This window comes from Dermochelys coriacea, chromosome 8 (genome assembly GCF_009764565.3).
Source record: "Dermochelys coriacea isolate rDerCor1 chromosome 8, rDerCor1.pri.v4, whole genome shotgun sequence".
Classification (NCBI taxonomy): domain Eukaryota; kingdom Metazoa; phylum Chordata; order Testudines; family Dermochelyidae; genus Dermochelys; species Dermochelys coriacea.
In genome coordinates this window covers 81,518,127-81,544,476 of record NC_050075.1, presented here as the reverse complement: position 1 = coordinate 81,544,476, position 26,350 = coordinate 81,518,127, and the positions used below count along the sequence as shown (strand labels likewise).

At 36.4% G+C, this 26,350-nt stretch overlaps 1 protein-coding gene across 36 annotated transcripts in view; it reads left to right on the top strand.

Annotated features, from left to right (window-relative positions):
* The window catches only part of ADGRL2 (adhesion G protein-coupled receptor L2), a 480,081-nt gene that overhangs the window by 299,908 nt on the left and 153,823 nt on the right, over nt 1-26,350 (top strand). For all 36 annotated transcript variants that reach the window (XM_038412994.2, XM_043490399.1, XM_043490406.1 and 33 more), the window contains one exon: nt 16,500-16,673. In XM_038412994.2, coding sequence (XP_038268922.1) covers nt 16,601-16,673 — 73 coding nt within the window. In that variant the 5' untranslated portion in view covers nt 16,500-16,600. The remainder of the gene's footprint in view (nt 1-16,499; nt 16,674-26,350) is intronic.

The following is a 26,350-nucleotide window of genomic DNA, read 5'->3' as shown; positions in this document are numbered from 1 at the left end:
CAGTTGTCAGTCTTCTCTTGCTCCCTCTATTGCTTCTTTGTTTTGCACAGACTCCAGGACAGCTTCTTCACTCCTTCTGTTGCCTTCATTCCATTTGCACAGACCTCTTGGTAGAGTCCTGCTCATTCTGCTGCCTCTCTTCTCCGGGTCATTCCAGTTCCATCTGTTTCCTTTCCTTTTACGGGTTACCCAAGGGCTTTCCCACTACCGCTCCACTTCAAGGGAGCAGAGGGAGCATGCCTTGTTTCAGCACTTCATGCTCCAATTGCTTTTTTTCCCCCTCCTGTACAGTATTCTTCTAATTGATTTCTGGAGAGTAATTATTAGAGTTGGGGGAGAGTCTACTTATTGATGCTTACTTTTTTCCTGATTTTTAATCTATCACAAAGGTGCCCAGAACACTGATTGCCTTTACTGTTATATATAAAAAGAATAAACAAACTCATGGAGAGTCATGTGGTGGCATTTGAGATGGGGCAAACGATTCTATACAGAGCGATACATTTGGGGAAATTGTGAAAATCCAGTGGTCTAGATTAGATGTAGAGTTTTAAAATTGCTAAATGACTAATTCTTCTCTTTGTCAACCTCATATTCATTTTCTAGCAGGATAGAAACAGCCTTCTTTAAATCTAGTTTTAGATTGTTCTGTCAGCTGCTCTTTCATCCTGAATGTGAGGTAAATGCTTAAAACGGTATTTGCTAAAAATATTTGTTGTATTTCAAAGAACAGAGTCTTTTGATAAAGCAGTCTTACTTTCTGACCTGACCTATCGTTTTCTGTTGAAAGTGCCTTCACCTTACAACGAATGTTAAAATCTGACTAAGATGTCATTGTGTTCTTTGCTACCACAGCAGAAGACTACCATAAATTGCATTATATGAAACTGAATAATACAGTTTGATTTAAAGTATTAATAATATCTAAAATTGTACATTCTTGCTGTGGGGATTCAGGATTTTAATTTAGTGAAATGCCATAACGTCTTTTTGTGCGTAGTTTGATGAGTGTTATGTGAGAATTCCATCTTACCAAATTAGGGAAGACTTGTATATCACACCGTTTAAAAACTCTAATTATTAAAACCTGTTACATTTCATATTTAATATTCAAATGTCTTTGTACAAAAGAGCTGCTTAGATTATTGTCAGCATTGTTTGATTCCTGTATTAAAGTTGATTAAATTGCAAATGCTAATCTGAGCAACTGTGGAAGGTTATGATCTGTATTTGAAAATAACCGTGGGGCTACTGCAACTACAATAAATCTTTAATAATAAGCAAGCCTAGCCCACAACAAGAGGAATGCATGCAATGAAAGAGATCAACACACTGATACAGTTTGAGGCAAAAGTCAAGTGACTCCAGCATCTGAGATGTGCCAATATCTCCCAGCTTAGTTTGTCACGTTTTATTCCATTTGAAAAAAAATAGAGTATATATATTTTTACATTATCACATATTTTGGGGGTGTATGTGAGTAGTGACTTAATTATTCATAGTTTTTATTTAAAAATGGTTGTATTTATTTAAAAGTCAAACTGATTTTCAAAGACATATCTTTGGAGACCCTAGGATAGTCAGGGTCCTAATCTCTCTATCCCAGGGATCGGCAACACTTGGCATGCGGTCAGCACATCCCTTGGCGTGCGCCGCTTCCAGCTGCCCCCATTGGCCTGGAATGGCAAACCGCGGCCAGTGGGAGCTGCGATCAACCGAACCTGCGTATGCTGCAGGTAAACAAACCAGCCCAGCCCGCTAGGGGGCTTACCCTGATGGGCAGCATGTCAAACATTGTCGATCCCTGCTCTATCCCATCTCAAACAATGGTGACTCCTGCCTTTGAAGTATATATGGGAGCTGTGGGAGTAGTTTTCAGCCAAAAGAAACCATCAGTTTTAAAAAATATATGCTAAATCTACCGGCTCAGTACCTTAAAGCTTATTTTTCAAACAGCTGGTTTCCCTTGGCCCTAGTTATAGGTACTTCAAAGCCTGGTACAGGTAACAGCTTCTGACCTGTGCATCAGTTGTCACACGTTGGAACCTTTTTTGACCTCGTTACCTGGAGTTTTTCATCTCTTTAAAATGCACCATGTAAAATTCCACCTCACAGGAAAATACTATCATACTCATTTTCAAAACAATGCATAGCTGGGACAGAAATGCTAAAATTAAGCCAACCAGATCAATCAATGAAAAATAATGTGAAAACCTGAAGGGATTTCATTGCCAATTAAAAAAGAAAGAGTACATCAAACGTTTCCTTTTTATAGATGCCTGACTGGCATGTTGGGCCATGGCAGTGGGCTCTCATGTCTGGAGACCTAGGTGCAAATTTGATTTTGGTTAAAAGACACAAACTAAGTTTGTTGATCTCATCCTGTTTTGTCCACACTACAAAACCATGGTACAATGTGGCATGATTGGCAGCTTATCATTTAGATGTCCAAAACTGAAATCGCAAGGGTTGAGTTGTCTCGGCAGTACTGTGCAGAGAAGTGTGTGTAGTGTTGGCCTATTGTGTTCTTGGCTCAAACCAATGTTAAGTGTCTCTCTCACTTCAGAAGCATTAAGATTTACCAAATTCTTCCTTAAAATATATTTTAAAATTCCTAATTTAAAAATGTAATCTTCAGAATTTGAATTGTTTTAAACTCATGCATACACATCTGCCCAAAGAAGAGGGTACTGTGAAAATAAATGATTTTATAAAAATTAAGAAAATAAGTTGATCAGAACCACAACAAATTTTGGTAGAGAAACTGACATTTGGAAATTGATTGGTAACTTCCTTCACTACTGAAAAACTAATTAGAGCATGGGTTCTTACAAGATTCTTATCTGAAATATTTTGTGTGCGCGTGTACACACACACACACACACACACACACATAAAATAATTTGTTTCTTTTTTCAAGCTTTTGAAAACTGCCCTACAGTAAAATAATTCCAGACAGTAAATACTTTCATTCTTTTGTAGCCACTACGTAGTAATACACCTCATTGTTGTCAGAAGCTAAAGTTACCAATTGAACAATAAAGGTATAATTTATGACAAACCAGTTTATATATCTAGATGCTTTTTCAGAAGATTGACAGTTTAATAGATGCTGCTTTTGTATATTTTGCTATGTAAAATGCTTATTAATGTTAGCAGATGTTGCACTTTAATCCCCTAGAATGATTGTTTGGTACCAGTAGGAGATTTATTAAGCTTCAGTTGTGTGAAATAGCGTGTGCATAAGCTGCTACTTAGATTCTAAAAATGCCATTGAAAACTGTTAAAAAGTTCTAACTGTAATTGGCAGAGAGGTATTAGCTGTTCTAAAAGAAGTATGTATGTATTATTGGCCTTTATGCTGTAACCTCTTTATCATTTATCTTCTTGTATTAATGTCACTGAATTATTAATTCATGAACAGGGGTGGATAGGGTGAAGGCACTATTTAAATGTGTGGCAAATGTATCCTTATCGCTGAAGACATGAAAAGAGTCATTTTGTGTTATCTGTAAAATGGAAAGGACATTTTAAAATTTCATTTACAGTAATCCACTTCACTTTCAGTGAAACACCTAGATTATTGCTGCCGTAATATAATGCTCTTATTAAAATTTTGTAACCTTCTCCACACTTTTCACTTATAAATAAGGTGGATAGACAAATGCAGACTTCATTTGTTCTCATGTGGTGCACACATGAACTGCAGCTGGCAAATTGAGTGTGTAGTTAATTGTTTAAAAAAGTAATTTCTATTAGTGGCAAATGAAGTAGTGACCATTAAGTATTCACAAATAAGATATTAAAAAGTTGACAGTGTGTAATTTAAAATGGTAACATATTACGTGTCGCACAACTCCAGGTCTTGAATTTTAAACTCTGTCTATTTGGGAAGTCTGAATTGTACTTGAGTAGAAGGAATAAAAATGTTTCCACTTCACCGGAAGTCATGTCCTGGCGTGTCGCACAACTCCAGGTCTTGAATTTTAAACTCTGTCTATTTGGGAAGTCTGAATTGTACTTGAGTAGAAGGAATAAAAATATTTCCACTTCACCGGAAGTAATGTCCTGGCATGATTGTCAGAAATAAAAATAATTTAAATACGAATTATAAATATATAAACGACACAGACCCTTGCTTTGAGTCAGGTATAAGTTGAGGAAACTAGAGAACATAAGGAGTTACTTTCCTAATAGATGTGTCAAATTTTTAGAGGAAAAAAATAAACTGAAGCCGTGGTATATCCTGAGTTTTCTCTGGTATGGGAAGATGGAAATTAATATTGTAAGAGTTCAAATCTGATTTAGTGTAGATTTTTTTAAGAAGTGTTTTAGAAAATGATTCTAGACATACAGTGATTTCAATATGTAAGATTATTTTCCATTCTGCCCTTCCTCTCCTGTAAATTTGTTTCAAATGTGCATCGTGTGCCGTGTGGCTGTAGTTGGACTTTCAACTATTTGACAGTTAGGGGCATTATATTAACTTACCTCCTTTGCAGTGCAGATGGAGCCCTTAAATCTTTTCTGAATATTTGGTATTAGTATCCAGTGCCACAGGGAAGAGAGAGAGAAGATAACATGTAAGGGATAAGAGAAAATAAAAGTGTAAATTTAAATTAAGCTACATCTTAAGTTTGCAACTGCTTTAGTTAAGGTTTCTATTCAAAACCCGGTGTTTAGTTGCTTATAACTTTTCAGAATTTGTACATTGTATTTTCCAGCCTTGATCTTTTCCCAAAGGTAACTTTAATAAAATAAAATAGTTCTGCCATCTCTAAGTAGCTCTTTAAGTAGTTCTTAACTCTCCCTTGAAATGTCTGGGAGCAGAAAGTTGAAATTAGACATGAAAATAGCCTTCACTGAGGAGAAATGCCTTTTGAGTGTTCCCAGGAATAGAACATATGGGATGCTGGGGAGGGCACAGTAGCTTTTTGATTTGACTAAGTTTTGACCCATTGAAAATCACACTAAACTCATAAAGGGTGAAAGTTACCTCATGCAGAGAGCCAGTACAAGATGAATGCAGCACTGAAAGTAAGTCCCCTTTCAGTGCACAACTAAGAGAGGTCACAATATACATTAATACTTCAGGTGTAAAGAAAAATTTTAGCCCCAATCCTGTAATGAGATGTGCATGGATAACCCATGCATCTACACGGATCCCCACTAAAGTACATGGGTCTCTAAATGAACACAGGGATCCACCTACATACATCTCATTGCAGAATCAGGCCCTCAGTTAGGTTGTGTATTGCCCAGAGTCCTGCAAAACTTATTGTATACATCACAAGAGATATGCATGACAATTATATGAGAAACATTATGTTATATAATTAAGGACCATATAGTAATTCATACATACAATGGACAGAGTTAAGGCTGCATGTCCAGCTTTAACTGTGTCATTTCCTGGCTTTGGAGCATTAACATTCTGTCAGTATTGGAAGATTCTCTTCATAAACTAGGAAGGCAAGGAAGGAAATTGACTGTGAAGGAGGAAGGAGAGATAAGAGCTATTTTTTTTAACTTTAATTATTTGTAGGTTTTAAGCCTTCTACTGTGCAGCTCCCCCACTGTGTAAATTAGTATGTCTGGAGGATTCATTTTCTGTCAGTGATTGACAGGAGGAACTGCTTTTTCTGTTGCTGATATTCATAGTGGGGTCTTCTGAAGAGTTATCTAGGTACAGTGCAGTCCCGTTCGTACAAGCCAGGTCTCCACTGTGGAATATCATTCTTGTTTTGATCGTAGTTTAAAGGTTGTATGCTATGTATTTTTTAAATGTTTTTTTAAAGGGCTAAGCATTTTGTCCTCACTGTTTTTCTTTTTTTTTTATCTCTCACCCCCTTAGATATTATTACCATTAGAGATTTTAATAGCACCATGACTCAGGATTGTATGTGGGATGCTGGAGAGTGCACAGTAGCGTTCATATTTGTCTGCAGAGGGGTGTTGCACTACTTTTATGTAATTAAATGGTTTGTAAAGTGTTTGGGGAATAAGGCTTCATTGAAAGCACTCTAGAAGTTTAGTTTATTTTGTTGTTGGTTTTTAATGGGACTATTCTGTGGTCCTTTGAAGCATTTAGCTATCGGAACCATGGTAAGGAAACAAGGATTTCTGATCAAAGTAATATTAATGATGCTTTTAAAACAAACAAACAAAAATGGGAGGGGTATATTTGAAATAAGAAAAAAGTATATGGTGAAGTTTGTTTATAAAAATAGTCTTTAATAAAGTGGATTATGTTATGTTATATTAAGTGTTATGTTAAATATTAATATTTGAAGTTATAATGAAAGATCAGATGTTAAAAATAGGGATCTCTCCCTCACATAAGTCTTTCTCTTTATATATAGTTCCAGCTTTTTCACATTTATTTGTAAGCTCATCAACTATATTTTATCCTCGATTGCCTCACTGTTCCCAAGAAATCCCTGTTGGTAATATTGGTGACCTAATATATGACAGATCTTGGATCATTATTATTTCATTTAGTGGTTATATGGATAGACCAAGAGGGAATCTGAATATCGATTCACTGAATGGCTAGTAACAATGATTTATGAATCCAGGATTCAGTGCAGTGAGCCTAACATAATCGGCATTACATCTTATGTGTCACCATTGATTTTGTTTCATATTTCACTGCACAGTGATTAGGCCATGATCTCACAGATGTTAACGTTCAAACCATATTATTTTTGTAACCATCAAGCTATGCACTAATTACATCCAGTGCAGTATGTGTATTTTTATAATATATTTTTGCTAGCTTTTTTAAAAACCAGCTAATTTTTTCCACTTATTTTTGTACCTGATTTGGTCTGATTTAAGAAAATACCAAAGGTGATTTTTTTTCATCCCCATAGACCTGTCCTCAAAACTGTGAACAGTATCGTATGTACATTGTATAGAAATTTACTTTCAGCATAATGTATGTAAAAGTGCCAAATTAAGATGTAACTGTATCCTTCAGAAAGCTGCTGAAATGGATGCTATCCTGATACTCTCATATATTTAGTAGGTTATTTTCCATGTGCAAATAACCTAAAAAAGAGTGTGTAAAAACAGTGTGTTTCCAGCATGAACAGTGTTACCAAACCTAGATCTGTAAAGGCCTGTTCATGCTTATAGTGTAGGATTAGGTTGCAGAACGGTTGTCCCCTTACCCAGTTACAACAGAGTTGCAATTTGTAGTGTCAAAACCTCAAGGCTTTATTTTTCCCAGTTATGGAATGTGTTTAAAAGGTGATGAGTTCTTGTCCGCTCTTTTCGCTTCTGTTGGGTTGTAACTAGGTTCCTGGACTTAGCTGTGTTTTCCCAGGTAGATGTGTCCTACGCAAATGACATTATTTATTTCAATATGTCAGCTGTAAAAGGCAAGTCTGAACCTCTCCTCTTTGACATACTAACTTTTCTCTCCTCTTATGCCAAGTGAGGAAAGGTCATAAAGCATATCAAGTATGTTAAAAGCTTTTTAGTCAGCTACACAAAGCATCATGTGACATCCATTCCAGAGGTATAGGCATGTCGGATCCCAGTTCCATTTTGTTTGTCTACCTCCACTTCAAACAAATTCTCTGCTGTGAAAAATAGTAGTTGAAAAAAGGAATTAAATCCGGTGACATAACATCTTTCAGGAAAATGGGCCTTTTTGCAAAGCCCTCTCAAGACTGTTAACAAACATTTTACTGTCTTACAAGACTACAGTGTATGTATGATATTAGATCGGTGGTTTTTCATCTAAAAGGAAAGATACATCTTTTTAAAATAAAGGATTATTTTGTGGATTTCTCAACTGTGAGAAATTTGAAAAGCCTCTGAATTTTCTTTAGCTGTAAGATTGTTTCTTTTGGTTTGTCATGTGGTTCTATGAGTGTTTTTATAGCTATTCATTATTCCCTTGTTTATTTTTGATGTTCATAAAAATCTATCCTATAAGAAAATGACAGCTATTTGTTTTGCATTTTCAACAGCCTAGGACTATTTTTGAAGAGAACTGCAAACAGCCTCAGACTGTGCCTCTGGTGTCCAAAGCGATCAGCATATTTAACATGCTCAGCATGACACTACGATATTACAGCTGATAACAGTTGTAATTGACTTACAGAATCTTTTCCCCTCCCCCAGTTTTCATGTACTGGGGATTTATTATTAGGGCACCAGAAAGAGTCAGTGATACTCTGAGGCCAAAAATATGAAAAGACTTCAGTTTAACTGTTTGAGTTCAAGTAGTCTGAGTCAGTGATGCAGTGTCAACTGAAATGAAATGGAGGAATAATTCAGTGATTCTGAGGATCTAGTGAAGGCAAAAGAGAAAAATTAAAACTTGGCAAAAACAGGGTGCCTGGAGCCAAAAAAAAGCGTTTCTGATTAGCACTAGCAAGGATTTACTTTCCTGGTTTATTGAATGAAAACTCCCCAGAGCGTCCATGCTGTATCCTGTGTTAACAAGAAGGGTCTGAATGAGCCTGTCAGGAAAGGCACTCCATGTAGAATATATATATATACACAATACCTGATGAAAACACAAGAATGGACCTAAGCCAAATTGGAGTTATAAAGAGAAATGAACATCTTTTTCCTTTTTAATTGAATCCCATTTATTTTCCTTGTGAATTATTGAGGCAGACCACTGAGTTGCTGCATTTTTATGGGATAAATTGTTGTCATACTATTAAATAATTTGTTTAGTGTTGCTTCTCATATAGGTAGATCCTCCTTTGTGAGTAAACTTCCACTGCTTTGATTAACAGAGTGACTGATTTTTGTGATCTCTGCTTCAGTTTAGATTCAGGGTGTATGTATAGTTATCCCATACTGTTTCAGGCTTTGCTAAAGCATTGATGTATAACTTCAGAGTACAAGGCAGCTGAGTGCATAGAAATGACTTTTTTATTGTAAGGCTGGGTGACCTTGGTCATGTCTTGTTCTTACTGTGCTATTCCCTTCCCTGATACTGCATTCCTTCTGTACTGCTGAGACAGAAATGTTTTGTGTTAGAAACCCAATGTTCAAGGTGTTAATTAGTGGGGATTGTTGCATACAGAACCAAAGATAAAACCCCAGGGATAGGTCTTTAGGATTGCAATATTTTAATGGAATATCAGACCAGTTTTAGATAGAGCTGGTTTAGCCTTTCCACTTCTTCTGCAATAAGCAACCTGCTTAGTTGGAAGTGGATTGCAGACTGACCACTTACCATAGTAGTTAAAATTATGCTAGCTAAACAGAGTTGTGTATTGCTTGTGTTTCTAGTTTATTTTTTTTTACAAGGTCTTGCAATTTAAGAGACGTGATATGGCTTCCCAGTTGTGTAGCATTAATGTAAAACTATTAAAGCAAGTTATGTCCCGTTCCCCTTTAAATAACCTTGCTGATGGGTTAGGCATGTATTGAATATTTAGTGCATCTAATAAACGTAAATATGTTACTTGTTGAAAGACTGCAACTGTCTCTTATGTTGCAAGCAAAAGGGCTGTTGGACAATAAACAATGCCAAGGCACATTCCGATATTTCATTGTGGAGCTTGGAAGAAGGTTTTAGTAGTAGTGGTGCATTAGTTGACTTTTTACATGGCAGTATTATAGGATCATTAATGGTCATTTTTCTAAAACTGGGAAACCTCATGACTGGAAAGCTCATAGACACAGGCTTTCTGTGGAGACCAAGTAGTCTGTAAATGTGTCTCTACACATCCTTGCCTCCCTACCCTTTTTAGAGGTATTTTAGTCTCTTGAGGACTGAAATGCTTTAGTCTAACTAAACTAATTGGACTCTGTGTAGGAGTTTGAGTGAAATTTAACAGCCTGTGATATACAAGAAATCAGACTAGACAATCTCCTGGTCCTTTCTGGCCTTAAACTCTATGAAATCTGGATTTTTAAAATTTACTTGAAAAAAATGTCATAGATAAGATTACAAAAAGTGGGTGATAGTGGGATGGGGGCAGGATAGTGTACCTAGTGGTTATAACAAGAACCTCTAGGGCAGTTGTTCTCAACCAGGGAATCCGGACCCCTGGGGGTACACAGAAGTCTTCCAGGGGGTACATCAACTCATCTAGAGGTTTGCTTAGCTTTACAACAGGTTACATAAAAAGCACTAACGAAGTCAGTACAAACTAAAATTTCATACAGATAATGACTTGTTACTGTTCAGTATGCTATATTGGTGGTTCTCAAACTGTGGACAACTTTGTTTTAATGGGGTTGCCAGGGCCAGCATTAGATTTGCTGGGGCCCAGGGCAGAAAGACGAAACCTGAGACCCACAATGCGGGGCTGAAGCCTAAGCCTGAGTTTTTAAGTGAGGTGAAACTTGGGGTATGCAAGACAACTCTGACTTCTGAAAGGAGTACAGTAGTCTGGAAAGGTTGAGAACCACTGCTCTAAAGTTCTGCTTGTTGCTCAACCACTGGCTCAGTGTGTGATCTTGTGTAATTCACCTTGTTTCTCTGAGCCTCAGGTTACCCATTGTTAAAGTGGGTATGCTTATCTACCTTAGGGATGTAGAGGCTTAATTGAAGTTTGCAGAAGCATTTTGAGGTCCTAAGATGACAGGGCTATGTATAAATTCAAAGTAGTAATATTAATGTATTTGTAGGAATCTTGAAAGCTTTTCAGCAAAAGAAATAACCAGGCTTACCTAAACACAACTCCAGAGCTCCTCTCCATTTTCATTAGTGGTAGGGCCTGATAGAATAGGACAAAACGTTACTCAAGGTGGGAGAGAGACAGCTCTTTGCATGGTTTCAGAGTAGCAGCCGTGTTAGTCTGTATTCGCAAAAAGAAAAGGAGTACTTGTGGCACCGTAGAAACTAACAAATTTATTTGAGCATAAGCTTTCGTGAGCTACAGCTCACTTCATCGGATGTATTCGGTGGAAAATACAGTGGGGAGATTTATATACACACACAGAGAACATGAAACAATGGGTTTTATCATACACACTGTAAGGAGAGCGATCGCTTAAGATGAGCTATTACCAGCAGGAAGGGGGGGGGGCTGAGGAGGAAGAAAACATTTTGTGGTGGTGATCAAGGTGGGCCATTTCCAGCAGTTGACAAGAACGTCTGAGGAACAGTGGGGGGTGGGAAATAACATGAGGAAATAGTTTTACTTTGTGTAATGACCCATCTACTCCCAGTCTCTATTCAAGCCTAAGATAATTGTATCCAGTTTGCAAATTAATTCCAATTCAGCAGTCTCTCATTGGAGTCTGTTTTTGAAGTTTTTTTTTGTTGAAGAATAGCCAGTCTTAGGTCTATAATCGAGTAACCGGAGAGATTGACGTGTTCTCCGGCTGGTTTTTGAATGTTATAATTCTTGACGTCTGATTTGCGTCCATTTATTTTTTTACATAGAGACTGTCCAGTTTGAACAAATGTATATGGCAGAGGGGCATTGCTGGCACATGATGGCATATATCACATTGGTAGATGTGCAGGAGAAGAGCCTCTGATAGTGTGGCTGATGTGATTAGGCCCTATGATGGTGTCCCCTGAATAGATATGTAGACAGAGTTGGCAACGGTCTTTGTTGCAAGGATAGGTTCCTGGGTTAGTGGTTCTGGTGTGTGGTTGCTGGTGAGTATTTGCTTCAGGTTAGGGGGCTGTCCATAAGCAAGGACTGGCCTGTCTCCCAAGATCTGTGAGAGTGATGGGTTGTCCTTCAGGATAGTTTGTAGATCCTTGATGATGCGTTGGAGAAGTTTTATTTGGGGGCTGAAGGTGATGGCTAGTTGCGTTCTGTTATTTTCTTTGTTGGGCCTGTCAGTAGGTGACTTCTGGGTACTCTTCTGGCTCTGTCAATCTGTTTCTTCACTTTAGCAGGTGGATATTGTAGTGGTAAGAATGCTTGATAGAGATCTTGTAGGTATTTGTCTCTGTCTTTGGCTCTTTGCATGACTGCATGTTGTTTTGGACCTCTCAGAACCTTTGGGGCTTGGGCTCTGCAGAATTTGGGGGTATGTCTAAGAGGGAGAAGCTCCTTTCACAGAGCTTCTTATCTCCAGACAGTACCTATTTCAAGGGAACTGATAGTTGGAGCAGCATTTTCTGTTTCTGAAGTGCTTCTGAACAGTGTGGATTGGGGAGAGGAGCAGAGGAAGCCAATGGTAGCACATGTTCTGTAGGAGATGTGCAGCTAGGCTTAGGGGTTTCATCAGTGGGATCGGGGAGCAGGGCAGAGATTTTAGGACGGAGGTAGTCCACAGGCAGATTGTGGGCCAAATCTGGACCAGCAGACACTTTTGAATGGACCCCAAAATCTTTTTATTTACATACCATTATTGTTCGTTTTTTTTTAATTATTATTATTTTCTCCACAGTCTGGACCTTGGCCAAGAAATTTGGACCTAGACAAAAAATAATGGACTACCTCTGTTTTAGGATATGTAGGGCTGGGAGCAGAGCTCTGTGCATCCCTTAGCACTGCTCAAGTCTGAGTGCCAACTTCTCCTGTTTTTTCTCTCCTTCAACAGGAAATATACAAAGGAAACTCAACAAGGTAAACCTCTCAGTTTCCAGTGCAGGTTTTCCTGTGAGAAACTACAATATGGCCCAGAGGTAGGGATTTAAATTACAGCTGAAGTTTTCTGGACAGCTTTTGTTGCACTCTTAAGCAGTCTTTACTCTGGGGACAATCTCTCTTCCCCACTCTCAAACATTCTCTCTGGATCACAGATAGCTTAGGCCTATTAAGATCTGAGAGAAAACAAGTTATTTGCACAGGATAGCCACTTGCTATGATCTACTTTTCTGTTTGCAAAGAGGTAACTTAATATGGCTTTTCCTGGTCCTGTTTGTTTGTTTTTTGGATTTTGTTGTTGTGAGATTCCATTGTCTCTACATCTTCTGCATTTATGTGATCAGAAAGACGAGACTGACAGCAACGTTTATCCCTATAAGTGTCCTTTGGCTCCAGCTCATCTTTGGGGTAACTTTTTACAGGATTAGTTTTATTGTGCTGCTGAATAGTTGATTCAGTATTGTAATGTCCTTTTATTTTAATAAAATTAGTTACTATTTAGGGTTTCATAACAATTTGCTTAATGGAGGGTTGTTATTAATTTGCTTAAAAAAACAAAGACAAAATCTCTTGAGGTCAGTTTTCAAACTGTATTTGAATTTTTTTCTGGCCTTTGGAAAGCACATCTTAGTCATAAACAGTCTGATGAAGGCTAATTAGTTTCTTTAGACATACTTTGCCTTCAGCAACAAAGTGAGCCAAATTTTATTTCCCAGTAGAGTAGAACGGTATAAATGTTGTACACCCTCTGTTTCTGGTTGTCACAAACATTGTTACTTCGCCTGGGTGGTAGTTGCTGTTTTTGTAGTGTCCCAGGAACATTCTCAGGCCCCTTCTAGAAACTATTGCTCGGTGTTAGAACACCTAAAATAAGTCCATTTAGAAGGTTTGAAGCCTTTACTCCTTCCCTCTGCCATTGGTTTTCCTATCTGGGCAGCTATTTCCTAGAAAGTGGTAATCAGTCTCTAACAGTGCTCTGATTATTTCCTTCCTTTCTTCTCACAAATAAGAAAGCATTGAGGTGAAGAATGACAAAGCACAGCTTTGTCACTATCCACTTTGAGGTGGAAAAAAAACTTTTCAAAATTCATGCATGCAGCTAAGCAGCCCATACAGCTGTAGCTCACGAAAGTTTATGCTCAAATAAATTTGTTAGTCTCTAAGGTGCCACAAGTACTCCTTTTCTTTTTGCAAATACAGACTAACATGGCTGCTACTCTGAAACCATACAGCATTAAGTTATGGAAATAAAAAAGCCCATTTAAATCTAAATCTTAGGAAATCAAAAGCCTCTGGATGGACTGAGAGCAATCAAAAGGCTGACTTAATTTCATGTGTAGCCATTATTGTGCCTCAGCCATACTCTCAAATTATTCTAATTGCTTGCTCAAATCATACTGAGCAGTCTGTAGTGTCTGTGAAATAGTTTAGTGATTTAGCCCTTTGGGTGTGACGGGTGAAGAATTAATCTAAATTCTCCTTAGGCTTTTTCTGTGGGAGAATTCCAGGTTTTTGATAACTTAGTGTCAGCACTTGCTTTTCTCCTGAGCTGGAACTCCTTAGCAATCTTACCTTGAGCTGCATGCAGTATCATATGCAGATTTTAGATTTTTCAGTATGTAAAGCCCTCTCAGCCCAGGATGAAAAACTTAAGAGATAAAATATGACTATCTCAGATTAATTGGTGATGGATCTTTCATCTCTAGGCGCTTGGGCTTGGGCCAGGAAGAGCTACTCTGTGTTTGTTCTGCTCTTTGTGGAAATACATGTGTGGTATGCATCACTCTGCCCCTTTGCTTGAAGAGCACTTGTTGGCTGTATTTGCAAATTGCAGGAAAAGAGCCTCTTTTGTTGAAAGCTTAGAATGGCAGTTGTCTTTCATTTCTCTGTATATGAGACTGTAAGAGCTTTGCATTCTGTAAGAGGTATGTGGGGGAAAAAAAATCCAACAGTGAAGTGGCATCGCCATTAAAACCACATCCACTGTGAAGCAGCATACTTGGCTACTCTGAATTATTAAACTCTTGTCAGACTGCATTGGTATTGTCTTCCTGCACTCACAGCCAATGTAAGGTCCGAGTCTTGTGGACAAGCAGCAGCAGTATTCCACTGATGGATTCATTGCTGCCCATGGGACTGTGTATAGCAGCTCTGAAACAAATTAAGTGATTGTTAATTTCACCCTGCTGCTGCTTGTCAAAGCAATGAGCAACATCAGAGGCATTTACAGCTGCCTGTCTTCAGACTCAGTGTGTTTGTGACCATGAGGGTTATAAACTTTTTTAAAAGGAAAGTGTAAATTCTCTAGAAATCAATGATTTGGGCATCCTTGCCAAGGAGAGCTTTCCCACTTGTCATTGGTGACTGGATGAATAGATTTTTCAATTCCTAAGTGTACACCAATTTATAGACTCCCATGTGGCTATTGAACTGAAACTTCCACAGTGTATCTCCACTAGGGCACTATCATGATCATTGATGCATTTTGTATAGCAGCTTTGGTCCCAACAGATCTCAAGGCTGTTCTATAACAACTTTATAAAAAGTCATTCATTCGCAGCTCTGGGGCTTTTAAAAAAAAAGTGTGAATGGGTTGAAATGAACTACCAAGGACTATCCAGAGTCATGGAGTGTGCGGGTAGTTGCCCTTTCATTGGCTTAAGTGATTTTGCTGCTTCCAATCTCAGTTTGCTATGCACAAGCAAGAAAGATAAAATAGGATACATGATCTGTGGAACTTTGGAAAGTCAGGGTACTTATTTTAAGTGTAACCTCGGGCACCCAAATTTGAAAATTTTGGTCTGTCTGTCTATAGGGCCTGGGGTAATGGGTTACTGAACTTGTCTCTTTTGATCTGTGTCTGTGCAGCATTTTTTGGAGGTTCATTCTTACCATGTTCTGAGTTGCACACTCCTCTAGCTCATAGAGCCCACACTCATACTGGAAATTCAACTGTGCATTCACATTGATATCTTTAATATCTCAAACAGCTGTCTGCTGGAGACTGATCTAGCTCATAGACTGAACTATGAAAGAGGAAGTAACCTGTTATTCCAGTGGTTATTGCAAGAACGAAGACACTGACTGAAGAGTGAACAGTCCGATAACTGTTTTCCACTATCATTAAAAAAAATCAAATGTAAAACATACCTTTTTAAAGCCTTTCGTGTTACATGGTATGCAGGAGAAGTTCAGCTGAGGTTGATTTCTCAAGTAGAATTAAGGAGTTCAGTCACCTGCTAAACCCAGTGTGATCATGTGCAATACCATCTTTGACTTGGGCTAATGTACATGTGATTTGAAGTGGCAATATTAACAATGTGCTTGCAACACATGTGGTTTCACCCCCTTGTTTGAAAGGTTTTTGTGGATAGAAGTTCTCTGAAACCCACTGGTCAAAGAAGCATGAGCTTCCTCATCAAAATTGTTATTTTGATGACAATGTCGCTGTTTTAGCTTTTTTGTCTGAGGAGGCAGAACTATGCGAAATAGAAAAACTGGCATTCCTATCTCCTGTGGACGGTAAGGAAGCCGTGATGGGAAGGGGTCCCGCTGAGCTTCTCTTTGAAAGTTTTATTGTTGAGCTGTATCTCTTTCTGTACTGGGATCTGTTTTGTATCAGTGTTATGTAGAATAATGTGTCTGGTGGGTTTTTTTGTGTTTAAACCCCACTCATCTGCAAGTCCATTCTCTTATCTTCACTGTATCTCTTAGTAGGAGCATATTAACTACAATCACATTTTAAACTTCTTCATCCTGGTTGATCACTGACTTTGATCGTAAATCCAGCATGCCTGCCTACTCCCCAGCCACAGTACAGCTGTATTTCATGTTATATTTTTGACTTTCTGTCTTCATGTCAGCTAAAATTTGATATCCAATATGTGAATAATTTTTTTTTAAATTTGTGAGTATATGACTAACAGTGGAATCTTTTTTTGTTTGTTTGTTTTTCATCCCCAGATATGAAGATCAATGATACAGACCACTGGCTTCAATGATGCTGGGCATTTATAACTGGGTTCATTAAGGAATACAAAGGAAAATACTTAAAGGGATCAATAATGGTGTCTTCTGGTTGCAGAATGCAGTTTTTTTGGTTACTTCTCATAATCAGCTTCCTGCAGTATACAGAAGGTAAGATTATATTATATCTTTTAGTTATGCTCCAGATGAGAGACCACATGCTCTTGTATAATTTTAAAATATTATTTTGCTTTTAGATTGCTCAGGAGTTTTAGGATGCATCTGCCTAACTAGAAACAACTAATTACTGCCTGTCCTGTTCTAGAGCTTAGCTCTTTGTCAAAATGATTGATATTAAAATAAATGTACATTGTTTGATACAGTGACACTAAATAACAGTATTCAGACAACTGGAGTGATGATAGAACTGGTAGGTGGTTTATTTTTTTGGATTCCTTCTGTTCAGTCCTCTCACTATACTGTCCTTGAGCACAAGTAAATTGCAAGTTATATAAACAATGCATAGTTGTTTAAAATATGTTCTAATGGAACCAAAAGCAGCAGTCAGAGCACCTATTTTACTTCCATTGACTGGCTTGCTGGAAATAAAACTGCAAATATTTCATTAAAATCAATGCTATACATCTGAGAATTGGGCAAATGAAACTGAAAGTGCATACAGGAACACTGCAAGTTTAAAAACCTAACTGCTCTCTGTAAATTGTTCACCTCTGCTACATACAGCATCTAAGATTGCTCTTAAATAGAAGAGATTAAGGAGGAAAAACATTTTTTTTCTTCCCTTTATGTAAAATCAGTTCACTGTTTCGATAATGTAGTCAGTCTCCTTGGTTGTTTTTTCACAGGTTTCAGAGTAGCAGCCGTGTTAGTCTGTATTCGCAAAAAGAAAAGGAGTACTTGTGGCACCTTAGAGACTAACAAATTTATTAGAGCATAAGCTTTCGTGAGCTATCCGATGAAGTGAGCTGTAGCTCACGAAAGCTTATGCTCTAATAAATTTGTTAGTCTCTAAGGTGCCACAAGTACTCCTTTTCTTTTTGGTTGTTTTTGTGGATCTTTTAGACAATTACACCGGAGAGAGAAACATTTTAAAAGAACAGGAAAATATTATTTTAATTTTTTTAACCACAAGTATTGGCAAGGAATTTTTGGGCTAAGTGTAATATCTAAATATATTTGTAACTTTTAAGAAATTAACTAGGTTTCAAGTTGGCAGTTGCCTTTTAATATCATTCATCCCCATAGCTAGATACCCCATGACTGATAGATAATATACTACTTTTAAGAATGTAGTGATTTAATTTGCAGTTCCTCAGTTACATCTGATACCATTTTAAAAAAAAAAAGTAGGGAAGTATCTCACTATGTATGAATTCTTTGGATTCATAGGTCAAACCCCTCTGAGTAATTCAGAAAATAGAGTACAGTAAAACCAAACAAGCACTACTGTCGAACAAATCTCAGCAAAGTTTAAAGGCTTAAATATCTTATAAAAGCTCTCACATTCAATGTATATTTATTTAAACATTTGTTCTAGTCTAAGACTATCTCAGCTCACACAGTTCTTGGGCTTGAATTGATAAACCTATTTTGCTGAAATATAGTAATAACTCCTATGCAGACTTTAAGGAGTACACTTCAAGGAGTACACCTTCCTGAAAGGTCTAGTTTTGCCTAAACAGCTTTTAAGATTTATCTCTCCCCCCACCAGTCCCCCCGCGCCGAGTTGTGAGTATAGTGCTGAAGACCAACACATTCATCTTTTAGATTGTATTGTTCTTTGGATGGTAACTTATGATTCATAAGAGACTACGCATATGTGTGTTCTTGGTGCCCTTCATTGTTTAGTCTTGGCTGAAATCTTATTGTCATATGAAAGACAAGTTTCTGCAGATGGGAAGCCACTAGGAGCTTAGATATCTAAATTTTACAGCTAGTTGGCTTTGGTAATTACTGTGTTTGATGCAGAAATGCATTCATCTTGCAAGAATGAATGAACTAGCTTAAAATTGTATTTAAAAGATAGTACTGGGAAATGGTGTTTTCACTTCATGGCTTTTCCAATTAAAGGTGCTCAATGACAGTTATAAAATCTTAAGTGTGGGTGTGTGTGGGTGTGTGTGGTTATTTATTTAAAAATCTCTCAACTCAGAATTTTAAAATATTTAGCAAAATATCTCAGTATTGGAGTTTAGCAATATGTAGCAGTTGAAGAAAATCTGGAAGCAGCAAGGGGAAAATGATATAGCACATGTAGTTATATTTTTTTCTGATTAACTTAGATGTATATAAAACAAGCAATTTGCAGCAATAAATAGCTTATCTACTGTGTTTGGGTAGGAAAAATAAACTAAAAGCTTCTGCATGCCGAATTGTTACAATTTGCAGAAAGGTAATTTTCATTTTCATTTGTAAGATTTCAGATCCATGTTTTTCTGTCCCTATTCTGGCTTCTAGGAGGCAGTAGCAATCTTTTAATGCTTCAGTGCTGAATTCAACTCCTTTAAAGTCTACACAAGACTTACTTTCTTAGCTAAAGTAAATGGAAGGAAATTGGGAGCAGGTAACAGAATCATACACAATTAATTATAAATTCTTAGAATAAATGAAATATTGTGGCACTATATTTTGAAAGTGAATATTAATATTGAGTTGACTTTAAGCCACCAGAAGCAAAGTGAATACAGCATTGTTAGATTTTCTGTTAGACTTCCGAGATTGCGTTGCCTTTTGTTTCCGTCATAAAATATGCCAAGTGTAACATGCTCTAGTAATGATGCTTCATCCCTGGAAGTATAAAATAGCAGTCCCTAAGTCAGTGGTTCTTAAACTTTTGTACTTGGGACCCCTTTCACATAGCAAGCCTCTGAGTGTGACTCCTTCTTATACATTAAAAACACTTTTTAAATATATTTAACACCATTATAAATGCTGGAGGCAAAGCGGGGTTTGGGGTGGAGGCTGACAGCTCATGACCCACCATGTAATAACCTCACAACCCCCTGAGGGGTCCCTACCCCCAGTTTGAGAACACCTGAAAGTAAGAATATTTTAAATTCTCTGACTTGGAATATAGCTATTTAAATTTTGTTATGGAAATCTTATATACATAAGCAGGTTATTGCAGCAGGTAGAAAAAAACTAACTAAATTTCATGCTGTTAAGTGTGAATGTTTCTGTACAGTTGCAAAAGATTTCAGGTGTGGACCAATGGTTCATTAGTCCACTTAATGAAAATTTTTCCAATCTAGATAAAACTCTCGTTGCTGTCACAGTGGCTTAACCCAATAGGGGGTTAACAGACAGAGACTGTTTCAAGAAAGACTGCAGTATTATTTGCAGTATAGAATCATATCTGCAGTTAAGAGAAGTGAAGAATCATATCTGCAGTTAAGAGAAGTTTCTTTTTTTTCTTTTTTCTTTCTTTTTTGAGGCAACAGGCCAAGGGGTTTGCTTTTGAAATAGTTCCTTCCTACAGGTAAAGAGAACCTGAAAAGGACATATACTGGCAGCTAGAAGGAAAACTGCAGAGAGTTAGTACACACTTCTGGTATATTGATCTGTGTCATCTCAGTTTGTTTTAGAGAAGTCTGACAGGGCATCATAACCTGCTAACAGCAGTAAGTAGATAATATTGTGACACCAAATCAAGAGAACCAAGCAAAAGACGGAAACGTGAGGGAAGAAGAGCTAAAGTTAATTAGCTTAAATATTTACTTTACATTTTATTTTAATGTTAAGGTCAAGACTTGATTTAATTTTTTGATTCATTTTATGTCAAAGTAATTAGGGAAGAAATTCCAAAAAAGTGTGAGTGGGTTTGATGTCTCATGTATAGGAGCATTTTAAAAGTCTGGTTTTTTTTTCATCCTTGTGTATTTGATTTTTAAAAAACTGTTTCCTAAAGTAATAGTTATTATTAATTAGTTCCAGCCTCTCTCTGTCTGTAAATAGACATTTTTGTTTACATTAAAATGAAAAACATAAAACCCAGATTTTTAAACATTTATATACTCCAGTGGAGTAGACAATATATTTTGTTTCACAAAATTTTATTTACAAAAATTGAAAGTGCTCCTAAATGTGCACCTGGAATTATTGCATTTATTTTAAAAGATACATTTAAATACAAGTAATATACACACCTAGTTTCTGAAAGATGGAGAGTGCATGTAGCATTCTGCTTAGCCTCCTCCGAACCCTTTGAAGGCAATGGGAGTTGAAGGCTCTGAGCACATTTCCAAAGATGCTCAACATCCTTGCACAATTGAGATCCCCAGGGCCTAATTCTGCAAACAGTTGTACACATGAATAAATTTACACATGTATATGTGTAAGTGTTAGCAGGATTGGGCCCACAGTATTTAAAACAAACAAACAAACCCTTATTCATAGCATATCTTGAACTGATAGGAGAGCTCCACTAATAGGGAAATCAACTTTTTATTAACTGATTTAATTTTTGTTTTGTTCATTTCTTCCAGGGTAGTGCTTACTATAGATTCATGTATCAGTAAGTAGGAATGTAAATTGAATTTCTCTTAGCTTGGAGAATTAAATCACAGTAAATCTGCATGAAACACTACATTTATTAACTTCTTGGTTTAACGAAGTATCCACAAACATAACGAGTACAATTTTGCGCCACTTCTGTTAAGCAACCAATTTTTGTCAGTCCCTTGAGTGCTCACTTCTGAATCCATACTGTATAATGGAGTCCTAGTAAGTAAAAGTCAGACAATTGAATGCTAGCACTATTTGGTACTAGTGATTAATTATAAATAACAGCAACTCTTGGAAAAATGGGGATAGATTTCAGGATAAGTCATCCAACATAGTGTATCTTGTGATTCCATTAGTAAAAATGTTTTTGTTAAATAATGAATGCAGATTATTTAAAGGAAAACATTTATGTAAAAAGGAATGGTAGGGTGCCTATAAAAACCAAAACAGATGTATTGAGTTCTACTTCCAATATTTGTTGTGAACAAAAGAAGAAATACTTTCCTGGTGTTTATTTAGGGATGTCTCTATTTTGCTTCCTGAAACAGACATCGGGCCAACACAGCTTTTAAAAAGTAAATTGATCTAAATAGTAAAATCAAATTTTCTTTTAAAGAAAAATGCCAGGTAAAGTGCATATCCTTTCATTCAGTCCCTCAGTGGTGGGACTTGAGGTTCATGTTTTGTGAAAGAAAATAGCTATTTCAAAAATGTAGGAGAAATGACATGGGAATAGAGAAGTCTGATAGCCTTGACAGTCTCAGTTTTTGAAGTGCCATTTTAAATACTGCACTAATACTGGTTTAGGGACTTACTAGGAAATCTTAATTTTAGCCAAATTATTAACTAAATTATTTATTTTAATTCATACACACTGTCAAATTTGTTATAATTTCAACAAAAAAATTCAAATTCTAAATTACTAGATGCTATGTATGCTAGGTATTAGCTATTGTATGCTACTCTTTTAAAGAGCTGTGTTCCTGCTGTCATTTGCTAAAACTTTGAATTCCTCTTGTGAAAGGGGAAACTGTATTGCAACTTCAGAGGCTCTCCTCACAAGAAGAGAAGGACTTTAAAAATTTGTCAAAAAATGTACAAACACAATTTACTCCTGCTTAATGGCAGATATTACCTTTCCAGAGTCTTTTAAACTACTGCTTCAATTTACCACTTTTCATTGTGATAACCTTGTTCAGTTTCAATGGGAATAGCTACATGACCAATCACTAGGATAAGTTTGAAATGACTCAGCTATCTTGGTTTAACACTAACACAGTTGACTTTGAATCTTCCCCTTACTCCCATATGTGGATATGTTTTACATTAGTTAAAGACTATAGGGTGCCTTTTCTACAAGGTACATGTGGATTGGCCACACATCTCCTATATAAAATTTATTGGGAATCTCAGTGCTACGTTATGGAGCACAGAGAATGTAGTATATCATTTTAATTTTTACTACCTTTAATGGTTTTAAAACCAAATCATTGTATATATTTATTTTAATGATTGCTTTCCTGTTTTGTACTAAAATGTAAGAATACTGTTGTATCTGAGAAAGAGCGCATTTTATTTAGCTTTATCAGTAAACACTTCAGTCCTCCTTAGTTGTATTTGTATTGTACTTGTGGAACATAGTACAAAATGGAGAGGTTCGTAACCCATAGAATTGGGAGTGGGGAAGCATAAAACATCTGAATTAGTATATAACTGAAGACCATGCACTGAAAGTTCTCTTCTTACTACTGTCATATTTGTCCACATCAGAATCAGAAAATAATGAAGGTTCTCATAAAGTACAATAAATCTAAATTTAGTATGCAAAACCTGAATTCTTCAATCATGCATTTAATTTTACAGCCACAAATAGTTCAACTGAAGTCTATGGAGTACTCATGTGAGCACAGTTGCATGCACCAATCTTTGCAGAATCACATCCATATATTGAATGGAATATTTATACTACTAGTTCGATTAAAACCTATCTTACTGACTTTGTACCAATAAACATACTTACACAGTGGTAATACAAATATGCTGTTGAATGTAAGATTCACATAAAACACTAATTTTCATGTCCACTTCTGTATTTTTGATTTAGTTCCAGGCTGTGTTCCACAAGGAACAAGAAATCAATCCATTCAGAATAAAAAGGGACTTAGCTTTATGTCCGTGCATGTTCTCTTTGAAATGTACTTGATGGTCTATATGACCTTTCTGTATGCTGGTATACAATTTCTTATGTCGATATGACAAGTTTTCCAGACAACAGAAGCACTTAAAAATTGACTTCGGCATTTTTAAAGTGTGATATAGTGACACAATATTTACTTTTTAACATAAATATGATATCTTCAGTTCTTTCTATAGGGTAATTATACAAAGGCAAAGATCCTTAATAAGCAATATACTTTGCTCTAAATTCTACTGTATCCCTAGCAATGCATTTATTTTTGTAAAATCATCTTGCAAAGTTTTATTTCTAACTCACGCTAAAATTAATAAAAATTCAGATAATTAAAGCTAGAGATATTTTCAGTTTTATACGTTATCTTCTGTAGCATTAGTTTATCCACTGATAAATCTTATCAGGCTTGACAGATTTATTGTAATGTAGAGGTATGACTTGATTAATGTTTTGAATGTTATACCTAAAAATATTGGATTTTCTCCTCAATTGCCTTCCTTTTTCTTAACAAGGTAAAATTTCCCCACATTTAGCACACCAGTAAATTTTGTGTCATCTTAAATCCATGGAAATATTATGACAAACTGAAACAGAGCAATCCTTCCTGACATATTGGGCTTTGTTTAGATCCTATGATTCAAGATGTCTCAAATTTTCTGTCTACCAAAAAGAAACTTGAACTAACTAGTCCACTAACTTTCAAAACCCAATTGTGCTAAAGCTTTTTGTGTTTCCGTTATCTCTATCTTCTGGCTTTCTTTTGAAGTGTAAAGAAATAGAGCTGTATAATGTTTGCTCAGTTGGTGGATGCCTCTTTCAATAAATGGAGACAATTCATCCATGTCCAAGTGACACTAAGACAGTCCTTTTAAGGGGAATGGGGGAAAAGTGTTCATTTCCAGTGATACTAAATCAGTTCAGGTGGTTGGGAATTCATCCCTTTTCTTTTCTTAAGTTATACTAATAAAATATTTCTCTGGTATTTCCATGCTGTGCATTAGTGATGTTTGCAAAAAAAAAAAAAAAAAAAAAAAAAGAAGAAGAAGACATAGAAGAAGAAGAATCATCTTTCCCCCTCCCCAGAAATGTGTGTGTGGGAGAGGGGTTGGAAACCAAACTAAACTTTTGTATTGGTTGCCTAAGCAACTGATGCATGGGAGAAACCGAGAGTGTTCACAGAACTTCAATTCCTGCTTATAGCGCCAGCCTAACAAGAGCTAACTTTTCCCCCAACCACATAAATTAAGAGTTAGACCTGTGTCATTGATGCTCTGTACTAGCAGAGACTATAAGTAGTCCATGACACTGTTTTGAGAGAAGAAAAGGAGTACTTGTGGCACTTAATGCATCTGATGAAGTGAACTGTAGCTCACGAAAGCTTATGCTCAAATAAATTTGTTAGTCTCTAAGGTGCCACAAGTACTCCTTTTCTTTTTGCAAATACAGACTAACACAGCTGCTACTCTGAAACCTGTTTTGAGAGGTTTTTCCCTTAAACTTGAATTCAGTAAATTCATTTCAAGCTGTCATTCTCAGCAGATTCTGCAAATATGTGTATTTTTAGGTGGGAAAAGAAGTGAGAAATATTTTCTCTTTAAATTGTAGCTGGAAGATTTTTGTCCTGTTTCATATCACCTCTTGATTGTAAACATCTCAGTCTAATTGGTCTTTTATTCACTGATCCACTCTGACTACTTGGCATGCAACCTGACCTTCCTTCCCTAATGTTTCACATTATTATCTCCCATATTCTCCCCATTGAGCTGTCCCAGTTCTTTTCTCTAGCTCAAGGGTGATAGATTGCCTCTGATATTTTATCTACTACTTCAAACAAATTTCTGTTATGAAAGGGTGTTGCTTGTAAAATGAATTTTAATAATCTAGTACAGATTAGAAAATCTTCAGCATTGCAATCCTGTTTGGAAAAATGTGGTTTTGTGGCCATTTAGAATTGATTGGGTGTTTCGTGGTTTCAAGATAAATTTGCTCTTAGTAAACAAAAAAGAACAGTTTGGCACTTACACTTTTATATTTTTTAATTTGCAACAGATGAAGTTGATGTGCATGAAGAGTGAAGCCTGGAAATTACTAGAAGGCAAACTAGTGGTTTGGATTATTACCCATTAGTATGGATGGCAATATATCATTTTATAGATTACCAGCTAAAAGAAAAATGTAATTAACACAACATGTTATATTGTTGTTTCAAGCATTCAAATTCAAGTGCTACTCAATGACCAACAACTTTGAATTTTCTCTGTATGTTTATAGATTGTTTTGCAATGTACTGTTTAAAAAAAGAAGAAAACTTTTTACATGAAACTGAAAATGTTCCAGCACTCAAACCACCTGAAATATGTGCAGTGCAAATAAAGGGTATAAAAGCCTTGAATACCTACATATAATATACTGCCTTAGAAGGTTTTATAGAAATAGTTGTTTTACTAAAAGCAGAGTGCCCATAGAGGAAGATTATTCAAGAAACAGATTGAGTTTCCAAATGTATTTGTTGACTAAATACATTAATATATTAATTAGCTTTGAGTATGGCTTGATTAAATCAATGGAGTTGTAACATATTCTGGCAACAGTTGCGCTTACAGTATGAGACATATTTAATCTGTAACATGCATTATTATCTAGCTTTTGCATGATATATGTTTTTGAACAACATTTTTATATTGCTGTTTATTTAAGACACGAAACTTGTTTAATCCTTTGCTTTTAGAGTTTAGGCAAAGAGAAGTGCTCTGAATATTAGCTTTCAAAAGCTCTTTCTTTTGTTGCATTGATGACATTCATAGCAGAATCAATGATACTAGCCTTATTTATCATAAAGTGTATCTGAGAGCTGTCATTCCATTCCTCAGTGGTATTGTTAATTGGCTGATAGCTGATAGCAAAGGTACAGTGACAGTAGTGGGGAAAACATTTAGTGAGAAAAGACTTGATCAAGTTGTGACTGAAGTGGCAGGTTCTGGCCAAATTTAGGCTCTTGATCCCATTTCCAGTTGGACTAAAATATTAAATGGTGAAGAAACAACAAAATGCATTTAAGAGCACTCAGAGATGTTAAGGAACAATAAAACTCTGTAACCATGTAAATGACAGCAGCTGACTATTTGAATTAACT